This window comes from Athene noctua, chromosome 22 (assembly GCF_965140245.1).
Source record: "Athene noctua chromosome 22, bAthNoc1.hap1.1, whole genome shotgun sequence".
In the NCBI taxonomy this organism is placed as follows: Eukaryota; Metazoa; Chordata; class Aves; order Strigiformes; family Strigidae; genus Athene; species Athene noctua.
The window spans coordinates 8,839,938-8,853,295 of record NC_134058.1 but is presented as its reverse complement, the minus strand read 5'-3'; the positions used below and the strand labels follow the sequence as shown (position 1 = coordinate 8,853,295).

Genomic DNA, 13,358 nt, shown 5'->3' with positions numbered 1-13,358 from the left:
TCAAGCTTCCTGGTATCTTTTCTATGAGATCTCCAACTCACCTAATGAAGGAAAGAGCTTTAAAATAATAATACAATCCTGCAAAGGATATGCATCAGGATTGTAACCTTAAAACCAGAATGGTATTAAAACTGGATGATGCTCAGTAAGTCCACTGAAAAATAAGTCTTAAAATATAATGGCAAATAAGGAATCCACCATGCAAGGGACCTCAGAGGGAGAAAACCGGGGAGAAAACTTTAAATCTCAGTGATGAAGCCTGTGAGGATGTCAGTCAGGGCTGTGTACCTACAGAAGAAAATGTGGGCTAACAATGTCTCTGGGGTGGGTAACACTGTGACCCCAGAGGCTAATCTGATCCTCAGATGAACAGAGGCAATCAAACACTGTCTCCAGCTGCAGCATTCACAGTTGGAGGAAGACACTGGAGCTCAGAGAAGATCCATCATCTGCTCTACAGCAGGAGATTCTAGGACTTGTTACCTTGTGTGTAACTGAAGTGTCACTTCATCATGGGGGAATTAAACCCAAAAATGTGGTCTTTGAGAAAACTTTCAGCCAGCAGGTGAGGAACAGCAAGATACGTAAAGTAGAAAGCTGAAACTCTGCACATTCGGGGTCAAAGAGAAACCTAACAGGATATAATTAGCCACTGGAACAACTTTCAAAGAGGTTGTAATGGATTTACCGCTGTTAATTAATTTGGGGAAGCTCTGTGACCCCTGCTATGCAGGAAGTGTGACTAGCTGATCACAGTGACATAAATACATCAGGCTGAGAAAATGCCACTGAACCTGGACCCAGAAATAAGCTGGCTACCCTGGTGAAAAAGTACAGTGGATTTGGGTACCTGCAGCCAGAAATGCAAACATCAGCACTGCAGCTGGCAGGCAGAGCTCCCTCAAGCTGCCCAGAGCCAAGCTCCTGCCTAAACCCCACAGGGAAGGGCCATCTGGACACATTTCCTGAGCAGAGCCAGCAGCTGAGTTTCTGGTCACCTCTCTCTCACAGCTGCCATCTGGCTCGTTTTCTCCTCCATATTGGGAATCTTCATCCCTCATCTCACAGGAGAGAGCCCTCTGCAAAGTCTTTCTGGGGCTGGAGAGGAAAGGGATGGTGTGCTTTGTGTTTCTTTCATCACCTGATGTTCTGCAGGTACAAGAAGGTGAGATGCCTTCAGCTGGAGAGAAGCAAACACGAGTGTCCTCAGCAGCTGCACAAACCCAGGAATGGAGACCTGGAAATCCTGACAGCCAGAGCTTCAAGGACTTTAAACAGTCACGAGATAAAAGAGCACACCAAAGCATGCCTGCAGGATCTGTCCTCCAGTAAATCAGCCCGGGGTAACGCACAAGCTAAGCACACGCCTCCCCCCCCCCCACTCCTGCTGCTCAAGGAGCAATGGGATGTATCCGGATGGGAGGAAGCACCTGCACGTGACAGAACACTCTGTCCTAACTCCTTTACATTTCATCTGCTAGATGAGAAAACTCACGCTGTAGCCCAGCCCCCAGAAATGGTGCTTTCTTGTCCCCAAGCAGGTAGGTGAGTTTGCAATCTGATTTTGGGAGAAAAAAAAAGTCAGTTTTGCCACTATCCTGCAGCTGTGCTCTCTGTAACCATACAGGATAAAGGAGACCCTATTTCTGCTGCTACAGCATAATAATTCCCTGCTTCCCAGCCCAAAGTCCTGCTCTAACACCCTTGTAGCACCCAGGTAAATTCTTGTAACAGCCGTACAGCCTAGTGCTGCAATGTGTCAGGGGAGGTTTCACAAATACTTTTTTACAGCTTAACTCACCTAAGAGCCCAGCAAACTCATGGTGATGGAAACCTGTGCCATATCAATTCCTTGCGCTTAAGTAAGGCTGCACATAGACAGGTTCTGGAGATTCCCAAGATGCCAAACACCTTTCTGCCAGGCAGCCTTAGTTACCTGCTGAGGAAAGGAGCTGGTGGAGCACAGCACTGCCATGCTCCTTTCACCCCTTCTTCCCCATTTTGCAACTGCCCAGCAGCAATGACCCTCCATACCACGCACAGTAAATGTTCCCTGCTGAACCTGGTAAGGCACATTGCTGAAGATGCCATAGTCCTTCTTTCCTGAAGAATCTGTTCCCAAGCATGTTAACCCATGTGCACTGCACACATATTTAACAAAATTCTTTATTAACATTTCAAAACGTTAAAAAAAACCAAAAACAAACCCAAACATTGATGCCAATTATTAAATAATTTCAGGAGAATGTTAAAAGCATGGATCTGGCCTGCGGAGAGGACTAAGACAGTGGGGGAACTGGCTGGAGTTGGAACTTCATGGAGCCAGCACAAACCTAACGATCGGTGAAGGAACACTGAAACAAAGAAGAAACAGGTCCAAAATGCTGGACAGCCATTCCCAACTCATCCTGCCACAGCAAGACTGTGCAGTGACACTGAGTGCTGTGACAGCAATTTTCAAGTGAGTGCTACTTGCTGCATGCACTAGATCCCATCAACCCTGAGCTAGAGAACTTGGGAGTCCTTTTGGGTCTCCTTGTCAGGCATCTGCATTTACCTCTGAACTTTAAACCAACAGTTCCTGTTTCTCCTGGATAATTTCAAAGGATCTTGACAAGTAACTGATTTAGCTGTCTGAAGGTGGGAAAGACACCCTAAAATGCAGCAGGGTGCAGAAAGGCACTTTCTAAGGCCTGGCTGGAAAGTAAGCGAAGTGGCACCAGCCTCATACCTAGAAATGAAAAGCTTCCAGTCTCAAGTTGGATGTTGGCCAGAGATCAAGTACTCCAAATAGAAATCACCAGCAAGTCTGGGCCTGAGGACAACCCTAAAGGGGACCCCACTCATCAACACGGGTCCTCTGCAAGAAAGCCTGTTAACAAGGTTGTCCCTATCTTCAAAAGCCTGTAAATGCCACCAGAAGTACCAGGGAAATGAAACAATTACATTCCCTGTTGTCACTTCACCAAATAGGAGGAGCTCCCAAAAACCTGAAACGCTGCAGATCTGACAGACTTTATTATGGGAGCAGGGACATGTCTTCACAGGCAATTCCAGATGTCTCTGGAAATCATTTAATGGAAGGTCAAAAATTGTGGGGATTTGCTTTTGTCAGTGCCTGCCTGCCGAAATTTGAAAAATCAGCAACCAAAAGGCTAATACAGCAGATTTTTGACAAGCTGCAGCCTGACACATTAAAATCTAGACAGATTTGTTTAAATGCTTGTTTTTTACGGTGAAGTGGGCAGACAAATGGAAACAGAATACTGTATGTTAGCCTGAGCTTGGGCATACTGGTTTAACCAAAACGAAGCCTAAATAATAGTAAATGCTGGAAACATCTCCCTTCAGATGACAACAGTGGTTATTTTTTCGAGTTAAGGTAAGGCTACGTATGGTAATTCCTCGGCCCTTCAGTGGTGGCAGTCCTATGGCTGTACTGAGCAGAGGCTCAAATCCTTTCTTTCTCCTTTTATTGGTCCCTGCCTGCTCCACACACGGATGCTCTTGTTTCTGTAGCAATCAGAGAGTTCACCAACCTATGTGTCAAAGTAAAGCCCCCTACCTCACAGACTGCCTGGGTACTAACAGCTGGAGCCCTGCTGCAGTTCCCCTGCACCCACTGGTTTCTAAAGCTGAGGCTTCAAGGCAGCCTAACCCCGTCCAAGACAGAGCTCCCACAACTCCGGCTTCCCCTTGATTGCAGCCGCAATATCTTATCCCTCCAGCGCTGCCTTTGGTATTTGTGTAGCTCAGAGGGAAACCAGTTCAGAGAGTTTTGCTGGCAAAAAACTATTCCTGTTAGAGAAGCATTTTCTGGTGTTTCACTGAGCTGAGTCAGCTCTCTGCAGACGCAAGTGAATGTGAAAATAAAGCAAGAAAAAAGCAAGGAGCACAGCAGCTCCAAGTTCAATTGCACTGGGTGCCTGTGAAGACAAACTTACCGCATTTCTGTTTCACTGCTTTACATTTCCCCACACTGAGAGATCACAACTGGCAGCTTGGGTTTGTTATTTGGACCCGTAGGCACGTTCTGGGGACAAACAAATATGTAATGTTAAACCTTAAAAAAGCACAGCAAATCCTGAGAGTGACAGGTACTTGAAGACTGGCTAAGAGATGTGTGTACAACATCAGGAAAATGGAAATATAAACACAGCTCTGAGTAACACAGAAGCACTCTTATGCATTTTGGCAACGGATCCGGCCGTAAGCCAGATCTCCCTCTCTGCACAGAGGTCTGGGATACAGACCTGAGCCCAATTCTCTGAGTGGCAGGTAAGGAACAGAGCAAAAACTGGAGAGCTCCTCATGAGACACAGCAGGCATCACGTCACTTGAAGCTGCTTTGGCTTAAATCATTAAAGTTACTAATTACAGCTGCAACACGCAAAGCAAACTTCTATTTGTACAGAAGGGGAATCCAAATAAGCATCAGTCACAAAGCTGCCCTCATTCTGAGCCCCTGGTTCTGCTGGACTCAGCTTCTCTTTCACGAGTCTCTTATTTCCTTTCATTTGCCCCTCACTTCAGCGACACACAAAGCCCTCCCAGCAGTGCTGCTGGCAAGGAGGACTAGCAACACATGGGTTATACCACACTGTGGTTGTGGTATAGTTGTCAGCTCTGTATTTCAGATGTAGATCAGAGGCCCTTGTGCACATTATCCCATGCATGTGCCATGAAGTTAGCGTTGGCTGTCCTGAACTCACTGTTATTTCTTAAACCTACTCATTATCATGCTGTGACACCCAGTTACAACACTGGTAGCAACCACCACCCCTGAGCATATTCAGCTTCTGGAAGCCTATCAGAAGATTAGTTTAATTTTTCTTATTAAACATGCTGATCATGGATCAGCAGAACTGATGATTTAGCATCCACTGAATAATCCCAGGCAATGGCACAGAAGTGATCTGCTTTACACTCTTGTCTGAGTTGCTGATGGAACAGCTTTTCACTTCAGCTTCCTGAACAAATGCAAAGCATTGCAAATAGAGCCACAAGAACACAATCCCCACTCAAAGACTAAACAGCAACCACAAGAGCATAGCATTTCTAAAGTCAATCTATATGACAGCCTTTGCCTCAACAGATTTTCTGCTATTTTATAATGATAAACACCAATAATACCAGTTATCAACACTGGTATTCCCTGGTATCCTGTGAACAGACAGCAGGAGAGAACAGAACAACCCTGGTTAATCCTCTACAGGACTTTCCAATGTGGACATTCACAGAGAAATAGGTGAATTCAACTTACCTCAATTTTTCTCATGACCAACAGCCCATCGACAATTTTACCTAGAATGAGAAAATTTATCCACTTCAGTATGGCCAGTTTTAACCTTTGCTCCTCCCCCATCACAGGTACAGGTGGTCTTGTTCCTCCTAAAAAGTTTTGTGCAGTGTGTAGCTAGTGGGCACTTCAGGGTTTGTTACCAATCTCTAAAGTAATAAAGGAAATAATCCCTCTTAAAATATTTTCCACATTCAGATTTTTTTCCCATCGCATGTGCAGGAATCTACGTTTTGAGATTCCAGCTGTGCTAAAATACAGCACCATCCACCTCTCTATCAACACCACCTTTGCATAGTGTTGTAAAATGGCAATGAATGATACCAGTGTTACTTAAGAACTGAAGGAAGTAGGACATCAGCCTAAAAGGCTGGCCTTGAAGTCCTACAGCCCAAGTGGCTGTACATGAAAAGTTAGCAGATGTGGTTTCAAAGAATTACCATCTAAAAATCTGCTGAAAGCTCAGTCCTCTCTGACAGTGGAGAAGAAAGGGATCCCTCCACCCACCTGTGCCTTCTGCACTGGCACAAGGACTTACATAGTAACACAACACACTGATCAAGGAACCGACCTGGATTAAAGCTAACCTGGGAAAATGTTTTGTTTCACCAGTGATCCATCTCAGTATTTGGCTGTACAGATACTTCCGCTAGTGCAAGCAAGGGAGGAAGAACAAGCAGCCCACAGCTGTTTATTTGAGCAGCTGCCACCCCAGGGAATGTCCGTGAGCTGGTACACCAGGCCTCTGCTGCAGGTACTCACCAAAAACTACGTGTTTTCCATCCAGCCAGTCACATTTGGAGCATGTAATGAAAAACTGACAGCCATTGGTACTTGGACCACTGTTTGCCTGGGGGTTGAGAATGACAAAACACAAAAAGGGTACAATTTAAGACTTTCCCAAACTGAAGTCTGATGTGTCTCACGTAGGAAAGAGCTGCTGCTCTAGACCTAGCCTAGCTTATGTTTAGCTTATTGCTACACAAACCAAAGGAAGCACGATACACCTCTGCAGGAGAGCAGCCTGTGCTGGGACATGCCACGTCAGTAAGTCTGGTCATGCCAGCCCACACACAAGCCACATCACCAACTTTTTATTATGTTTATACATGTTCAGCACAAGACTGCTGACATCTGGGCTCTAGAGCACACTCCTGAAAAAAGGCTGACCTTTTTGGTGATCAGTACTTACTGGGTGAATTACTATCCTGGGGAAAACTAAAAGCCAGGAACTAGCAGGACAAAAGTAAAAAGCAGCCAATTTCACCTATTTGGAAGGTGTTCTCAGAATAGAACAAAACAACCCCTGCGTCTGTTCTGATGATCAGGATGAGAAAGGTAACAATCATATTGGCATGGGGCTCACAGGAACCGTGTGATGGAGTTGTGAAATTTAATTCACACCCGAGTGCAACACCCAGAGCATTTGCGCTCTGCTAAGAAAACCCCTTGCCACACTTCAGTCCACTTCAATTCCTAAAAGCTCTATTGACCATCAGGTGACACTAAATCATCTTTCTGAACTGACAAGTGAACTAAGCAAGCTTTGAAGCTGCAGGACAGCACAGGGCATGATCACAGTGGACTTTTACTTATTGCCAAGCCAGGGACAGCTTGGGAGGGATTCAGCTGGGACAGACCACGGTTTGGCCCAGCAGGACGATGCCAGAGCCATGGCACTTTAATGCAAAGCTGGCAGTACCAGGGTGGATCCCTTCTCCCACACCACAGTACATGGGTTGCTTAGTTGCATCATGACACCTTGTCTGAGGCTGTTTTTTGAACTGGGTGAATAACTAATCCAAACAGTGAATGCTCTCAGCAAGTGGTTTTAAGGGCAGGGCAGCTGCAGGAGCTGGGCAAGAAGCAGCTCTGGAGAGGAACACTGAGGCACTGGCTCCACTTGCTTTCCATTGCAGAAGCCAGTGTATTGTCCCTACTAGACAACATGCAATGGTTGCAGTTTTTCCTACAATGTTGAACAGGAAGCCTATGTTCTAAAAGATGCCATGGTAACATTGCTATGGCTTTGAAACTCCCAAATCTCTTTGTTTCATCCTTGCTGAGGTCAGTGTTTGATAACACTATCAGAGAAGAATAAAACACCACTGCTTGCCACAGTAAGAAAACTGTTAAGAATCAAGCAACTCTCAAAGCTCATAAAAAAACCTTGCCCCAGCACTTCAATAGACAAAAAAGAAAGGATGCTGCAGGATCAGGACTGTGTCACTCAACACATTAACTCATGAGGAGCCTTCTGGCCAGGAGCTACAAAGCAGGTCTTTTAGACCTTGTATCCGGTGCTGGAGATTCCTGTTGTCTGGCAAATCACTTATACGCTTCGGAAAAGGGCACAGAGAAAATACCAAAAGCTTTTTAGTCTTAGAATGTCCCTATTTTATACTCACCATAGAGAGCAGCCCAGGAGCAGAGTGTTTCAGTTTGAAGTTTTCATCCGCAAAAGGACCCCTGTATATACTGGCTACTCCAGTGCCGTCGCCCTGCGCGAGAGAGGTGCCCACTCAGCCACAGCAACTGCTACGGAACAGCTCCATTTAAAAACTAAATTTAAAATGCCCAAGCCAAAGGACAGGGTTAAACCCAGCCCAAAATGGGTGCCGTCCTGCCATCTGCACACACCAGCAGTGAACACGTTCAATGTTTCATTTCTGAAGAGGATCATCGAGTGGATTCTAACTCCACAGCACATCCTTTGCCATCCACGTGTTGGCAGAAACCCACAGAGGTGGTAAGGATCAGGTTCAAGTCTCCCAGAGAGAGACAGAGGCTACAGATGGCTTGGGATGGACCCCCCTGGCCTCGGCAGGGAAAGGGGAGGGGACATCAAAGTAGGGGCTGGTGAGAAAAGGGAAGTGGTTGCCTGGAAAAAGTTGGTTGCTGCTTCCTTATTTCACCTTATTTTCTGTGATCTTACAGGAAACAGGGAAGTGATCTCGCTGTTCATCAAGGACAGTTTCTGAAAGATGGAGCTTCTACCTTTTGCTGAACTTTCTACCAAGTCGAGACATCCTGTACTACAAGGACAAGCCCCAGCCCTCAGCCCTCAAGACGCTTCTAAGTTAAAGCAGCGTGGCCCCTAGCAGCTGCACATTGCAAGCTTTGACTGCTCACAAATCTGTAACTTTGCACAAGCCTGACGCATGGTTCAGGCAAGACACATAAGTCGTGGCGTGGCTGAAAGGCCACCCTGCCCTTTGGTCCGGGGTTGCAGAGACACTCCCGTGTATGACGCCAAAAGGACTGAGCAGGGACCCTTCGACAGAACAGCCTGACAGATGCTGCAGTGAGGAACCATTTGGGGAAAGCTGCAGAAGCAATGCAGCCCGGTATCTCTGGCACAGTCAGTTACATTCACTATTCCAACAGCCACTTCCCTGGGTTGATTTCACAGAATCACAGAATCGTCTGGGTTGGAAAAGCCCTTGAAGCTCCTCCAGTCCAACCATGAACCTCACCCTGACCGTTCCCAACTGCCCCAGATCCCTCAGCGCTGGCTCAGCCCGACTCTTCAACCCCTCCAGGGATCCCGGGGACTCCCCCCCTGCCCTGGGCAGCCCATTCCAACGCCCAACAGCCCCTTCTGCACAGAAATCCTTCCTCAGAGCCAGCCTGACCCCAGCTTTATCATCCCCCTCATGTTTTGAAATACTTCCAGAAAGGAAATCATTTTACTGGGTCCTAGGACAGGGAAGAGACCCTGTGGTCCTCCAGGCTTCCCTGTATCCTCTGCTTATCCAGAGCACGACCACCACTGCGGGCACAAAATTCTTTTCTATTGTCAGACAATTCACTAACAAACAGTTAGTTTTTATTTAACTATCCTTTGCACTAGACACTTGCTTCCGTACCTAGGGTCTCTCTCCACAGAGCTAACAGAAATTTGTTTGGGGGGGACAGGAGAAGGAGGAAAGACAACACGGTAAAAAAAACCAAAACAAACTTTGCAAGTTTGAGAAGCCTCTAGCTGTACCGCCATGCTTCTTTTAGAGAGAAAATATCTTGGGAAGGACAAGCTATGCTCACCCAAGATTTGGTTCCAAGTACATTATAGTCTGTGGCAGTAAGACGGCAGCAATGCTACGAGGAAACCTCCAGTGACTAGAGTACCTCAAAAGAGAGCCAAGAGACCCCACAGATCAGCACGGACCCTGGGAAGCAGCTGCTTAATATACCACGTAGGAAAAGCACCAAAGGAATATAGCAGTACTCACGTTTACAAAGTCACCTCCTTGGATCATGAAATCCTTGATTACCCTGAAGAAGTAAAACAATGCTCAGTTCTCAGTAGACAGATGTCTCAAGAAGCTTCTTCACATGGGGCAAACAGGAGTTCTGCCTCGCTGCACAACGACACTTACCAGCGGCTGTGAATGCTACAGTCTAACGTCTACAACAAAGATTAACTACTCGCTGCTAGCGGGCAATTCGGGACCCGCTGCTGCTCGACCAGGGATAGCGATTAGAGGACGGATGCCAGAACGTGATCTCTGACCTGACGCACCGGGCACGGGGGATCCCTCCCAGTGACCCCAGCGTACACACCTGACAGACCCCCAAAGGCCCCAGAGCTACAGAAGGTCGCTATCAGCCAAGACCTGCAGATGCCTCCCAGACCAATAACGCCCCAGGCAGCTCTCAAAACCACATCTACCTCAGACTGCTACTTCAGTGCCTAAACAAAAGCAGAGGAATTACCTGTGGAAAGTGCTTCCTTTATAACCTATAGGGACACCATCCTTCCTGCAAGGAAAGGACAAGGAAAACCATTGCAACTTACTGCATATCCCGACACAAAACCCTCCCAGGAATTCCAAGGGCTTGTCCTACACGTTACTACTGCCTTGACAGACCACCCAGTGCTGCAGCCTGGCTCCGGGCTGGTGCTGCCCGAGGCAAAGGCAAACCTCGAGCGAGCTCTGCCCGCTAAATGACACGGTTCCCTACACCACCCAAGCCAGCACCTTTAGGGGATCCCACCGCCCTCTGCAGCACGAGCAGGTGGGATGTGCAGACAGGGCTTTTCAGAGCAACCTGAGCACGAACAAAGTCATGCCCGCAAGGGAACGGCCGCCACCTCTGCGACGGACCGAGCTCATCCCAATTTCATCAGAGCAGTTGTCTGCAACTCTTTCATTTTGTACTGGCAGGGTAAGAAACGCTTCCAAGCGAGCCTTCTTCCCACTCAGCCACTCCTGTTTCTCCGGGTGGGCTACTTTACAGGACACCGTAAGCCGCTTACCTGAATTCGCCCGTACAAAACTGCCTGCAAGACAAAAAAGAGAGCGGAGCGTGAGGCACATCTGCCCCCGCAGGACACAGAGCGCTGCGTTCAGCCAACGTGCACTGCCTGGTGTGCAGGACTTCCCTTGCTGCATCGGGGACGACCCCGGTGCAACCGTAACCGGCAGCAACTCCTCCCCACTGCCATTTTAAAAGAGACTTCTCTGCTTTCTGCAGTTGAGCAGGGCAGATATTTAACGCCGAGCTCGTAAGGGGCAGTGAACGTGGAGCAGGCACCGTGTTTCCCAGAGAAGAGGCTACATCCATCTCTCCCGTGGCAGTGGGACGCCCAAGCGGTGCATCCCGCGGTCAGCGCCAAGAGAACCGCGTGGCCGTGCCCTCAAGGTACGGCCTTTCCCAAGGGCACCGAGCGTACGAGAAGCTCCACACGGGGAGCGGAGCGGGACTGGAGCCCTTCACCTTCCGGCCAGGCGGCCTCCCCCAGGGCATCGGGGTGCCGCACGGCCGCACCTCTCCGGCAACGGAGAGAGGAGCAAAGCAGCGCAGCGGCTCTGGGGGGCAGGCGGCCCCTCCGCCCCCTGAGCCCTTCCTGCACACACAAGTCTCCACAGCCGACCCAGGCCGAGCTGCAGAAACGCCGCCTGCTCCTCACCTGAAGTTCTCTGCTGTTTTGGGTACAACGTCGGCGAACAGCTCGATCTTCATGCGGCCGACCTCCTGGGGAGACGGTGGCCCCGTGAGCCCTCCGGGCCCCCCTCGCACACGCACCAGCCTCCCCACCGCCGCGCCCGGGGAAGCGCCACAAACTCGCCCCCCCGCTGCACCCCCCACCCCTGCCAGCCCCCTCCCGCGCACCCCTGCACCCCTCCCCTGCAGCCCTGCTGCCAGCCCTGCCCCGCGCGCCCCTGCAGCGCTGCAGCCCCCGACTCTGCCCCGCGCCCCGCTCCCGCTGGGCCCCTCCGAGCGCTTTCAGCCGCCCCCCCGCAGGCTCCGCAACGAACGCTCGAACGCCCCCAAGCAACCGCGGCAGGGCACCCCGGCGGGCACCCCGCAACCCCCTCCCGGAGCACCCCCGCAAGCCCCCCGGCCACTGCTCCCCTGCGAGCCCCGCACCCCCTCCCGCTGCACCCCCACCACACCCCAGCTCACCCCCGCAGCGCCTCCCGCTGCGGCCCCCGGCTCCGCCGCGCAGCGCCCGAGCCCACCTGCCCGCCGATGGTGACATCGAAGAAGACCACGGGGTTGCTGGGGTTGGACGCCAGCACCGCCATGCCAGCCGCCTCGCCCGGAACCGGAGGCGGAAGCGGCGCCGGCCCCGGAAGTGTCCGCGGGGCGCGGGCGGGGCTGAGGCCTCCCCTCAGCGCGGGGCCCGGCGCTGCCGCGGGCGGGCGGGCGGCGGGACGGAGGGCGGGCGCCGGCATCGCAGGCAGCCGGTGGCCCGGCAGCGTTTTCCCGGCGGGCCCAGGCGGCCCCGGAGCCGGCGCCGCGGCCGTTCCTGACCCGAGCCGCCGGATGACGCCGGGAGGGTGTCGAGAGCCGTGGCGGAGGCGGTAGAGCAGCGGTGTCGGAGGGCTGGGCCCAGGTGGCCTTCACCCCTCGCGGGCAGCTCTAAGCTTCCCAGAAGCAAAGCCCTTATTGCCAGGGCAGCCTCCGTGCCTTGGTGCTCGCCCCGCCTGCGCCCTCCGAGGAGGTTCCTGTCGCTGGGACTTTCCCGGGACGCTTGGCAGGGCTGGGCCTCAGCAGGGCCTGGTTCTCCAGCCCCCTCCTTGATTTGTGTGGACACAGTACGGTGCACAGAGCATAGGGAGAAAATCTCCAGTGCCCAGGTGGAGATGTTCATGGGTTCTGGCAGGCGGTGCCTGAGGAGAAGGTGCTGACGTGTGCCAGGGTGAAGACGCAAATAAATTAACACTCAGAATCCAACAGAACTGTTTAGCAGGTATTCTTTGATTAGCAGCGCTGGGGTCGCCCTTGGGGGTGCTCCACCATATGGGCTCACAGGAATTAGCAAAGGCCATCAACTTAACGTGCACACAAATCACGTCTATTCATTAGATTTCCTGGAAAGGGGTGTCTTAGGAGCTCCTGGAATTCATTTACGTAGCCTGGGCACACGTAGTGAGAATCAGGTGAAGGTCTTTGTTGGTTGAGGGAAGAAGAAAGCAGTCTTCTTCACAGTGTTGGCTAGTTGACCTCCTTTCCAAAGCATGTGCTGTGAAGTCCAGGTGTCTCCCCCCTAAATCAAAAAAATCATTTTCCCTATAATGGGGTCTCTGCGTCTCTCTTTGAGCTCCCCTTATCTCATTCTACTGTTTGCCAAAGTTTCCGCTGAAGGCTTTGAATCTGCTCTCAGTGATTTCTGTATCAAACCAAAAGGTTCAGGATGCCCCGAAAAGACGACAGACAGGGTCGGCAAGGACAGTTGGAGTGAGAGTTATTAAAGTGATAGAAAACACTCAGGAAAGTTGGTGAAAATTCTTTGTCGACCCCATTCTGGGGAGTGAAAGCAGCCATGGAGGCCACGCCCCACAAGGGCCGGGGGAATCCAGCGGTGTTCCCCGGGCACAGTCTCCCCTCCCTCGGGTAGAGGGAAACGACCGCGGGCTCCCTGTCGCACCCGAGGGGCCGTACGTCCCCGCCTCAGGGTGTCCCATTCTCACAGGGGGTGTGTTTCAGGGCAACCCAGGAGCCCTGGGTGTGCCTTTCTGGTGACTCACCCCTGCACCCTTCCAGAGACCCCTGATAAGCTCAGCCCTGAGGCGTGGCTTTCTGGAAGCAGGAGGTCAGGCCCAGCCAC

The 13,358-nt window shown here is 50.9% G+C and overlaps 1 protein-coding gene across 2 annotated transcripts; it reads right to left on the bottom strand.

Moving 5' to 3' along the window:
* Window positions 1–2,148: 2,148 nt before the first annotated feature.
* Window positions 2,149–11,970, bottom strand: LOC141969301 (peptidyl-prolyl cis-trans isomerase H). 2 transcript variants are annotated; one of them, XM_074924918.1, is made up of 10 exons: window positions 11,767–11,970; window positions 11,214–11,278; window positions 10,560–10,583; window positions 10,016–10,060; window positions 9,532–9,574; window positions 7,708–7,800; window positions 6,062–6,149; window positions 5,264–5,304; window positions 3,945–4,033; window positions 2,149–2,354 (listed from the first exon to the last, which is right to left on the bottom strand). In XM_074924918.1, exons 1-9 carry the CDS (start codon window positions 11,830–11,832, stop codon window positions 3,965–3,967), a joined length of 534 nt encoding a protein of 177 aa, XP_074781019.1. In that variant the 5' UTR covers window positions 11,833–11,970; the 3' UTR covers window positions 2,149–2,354; window positions 3,945–3,964. The 2 variants fall into 2 exon arrangements, with proteins under 2 accessions (XP_074781019.1, XP_074781020.1); XM_074924919.1 differs by having other exon boundaries at window positions 11,711–11,871.
* Window positions 11,971–13,358: the final 1,388 nt, after the last annotated feature.

Coding starts and splice junctions, on each gene's coding strand:
- LOC141969301 (XM_074924918.1), bottom strand. CDS start 11,832: ATGGCGGTGCTGGCGTCCAACCCCAGCAACCCCGTGGTCTTCTTCGAT. Junction 10,584..11,213: donor AAAACAGCAGAGAACTTCAG/GTGAGGAGCAGG, acceptor TTTGTCTTGCAG/GCAGTTTTGTACGGGCGAAT. Junction 6,150..7,707: donor CTCCTGGGCTGCTCTCTATG/GTGAGTATAAAA, acceptor CTCAACCCCCAG/GCAAACAGTGGTCCAAGTAC.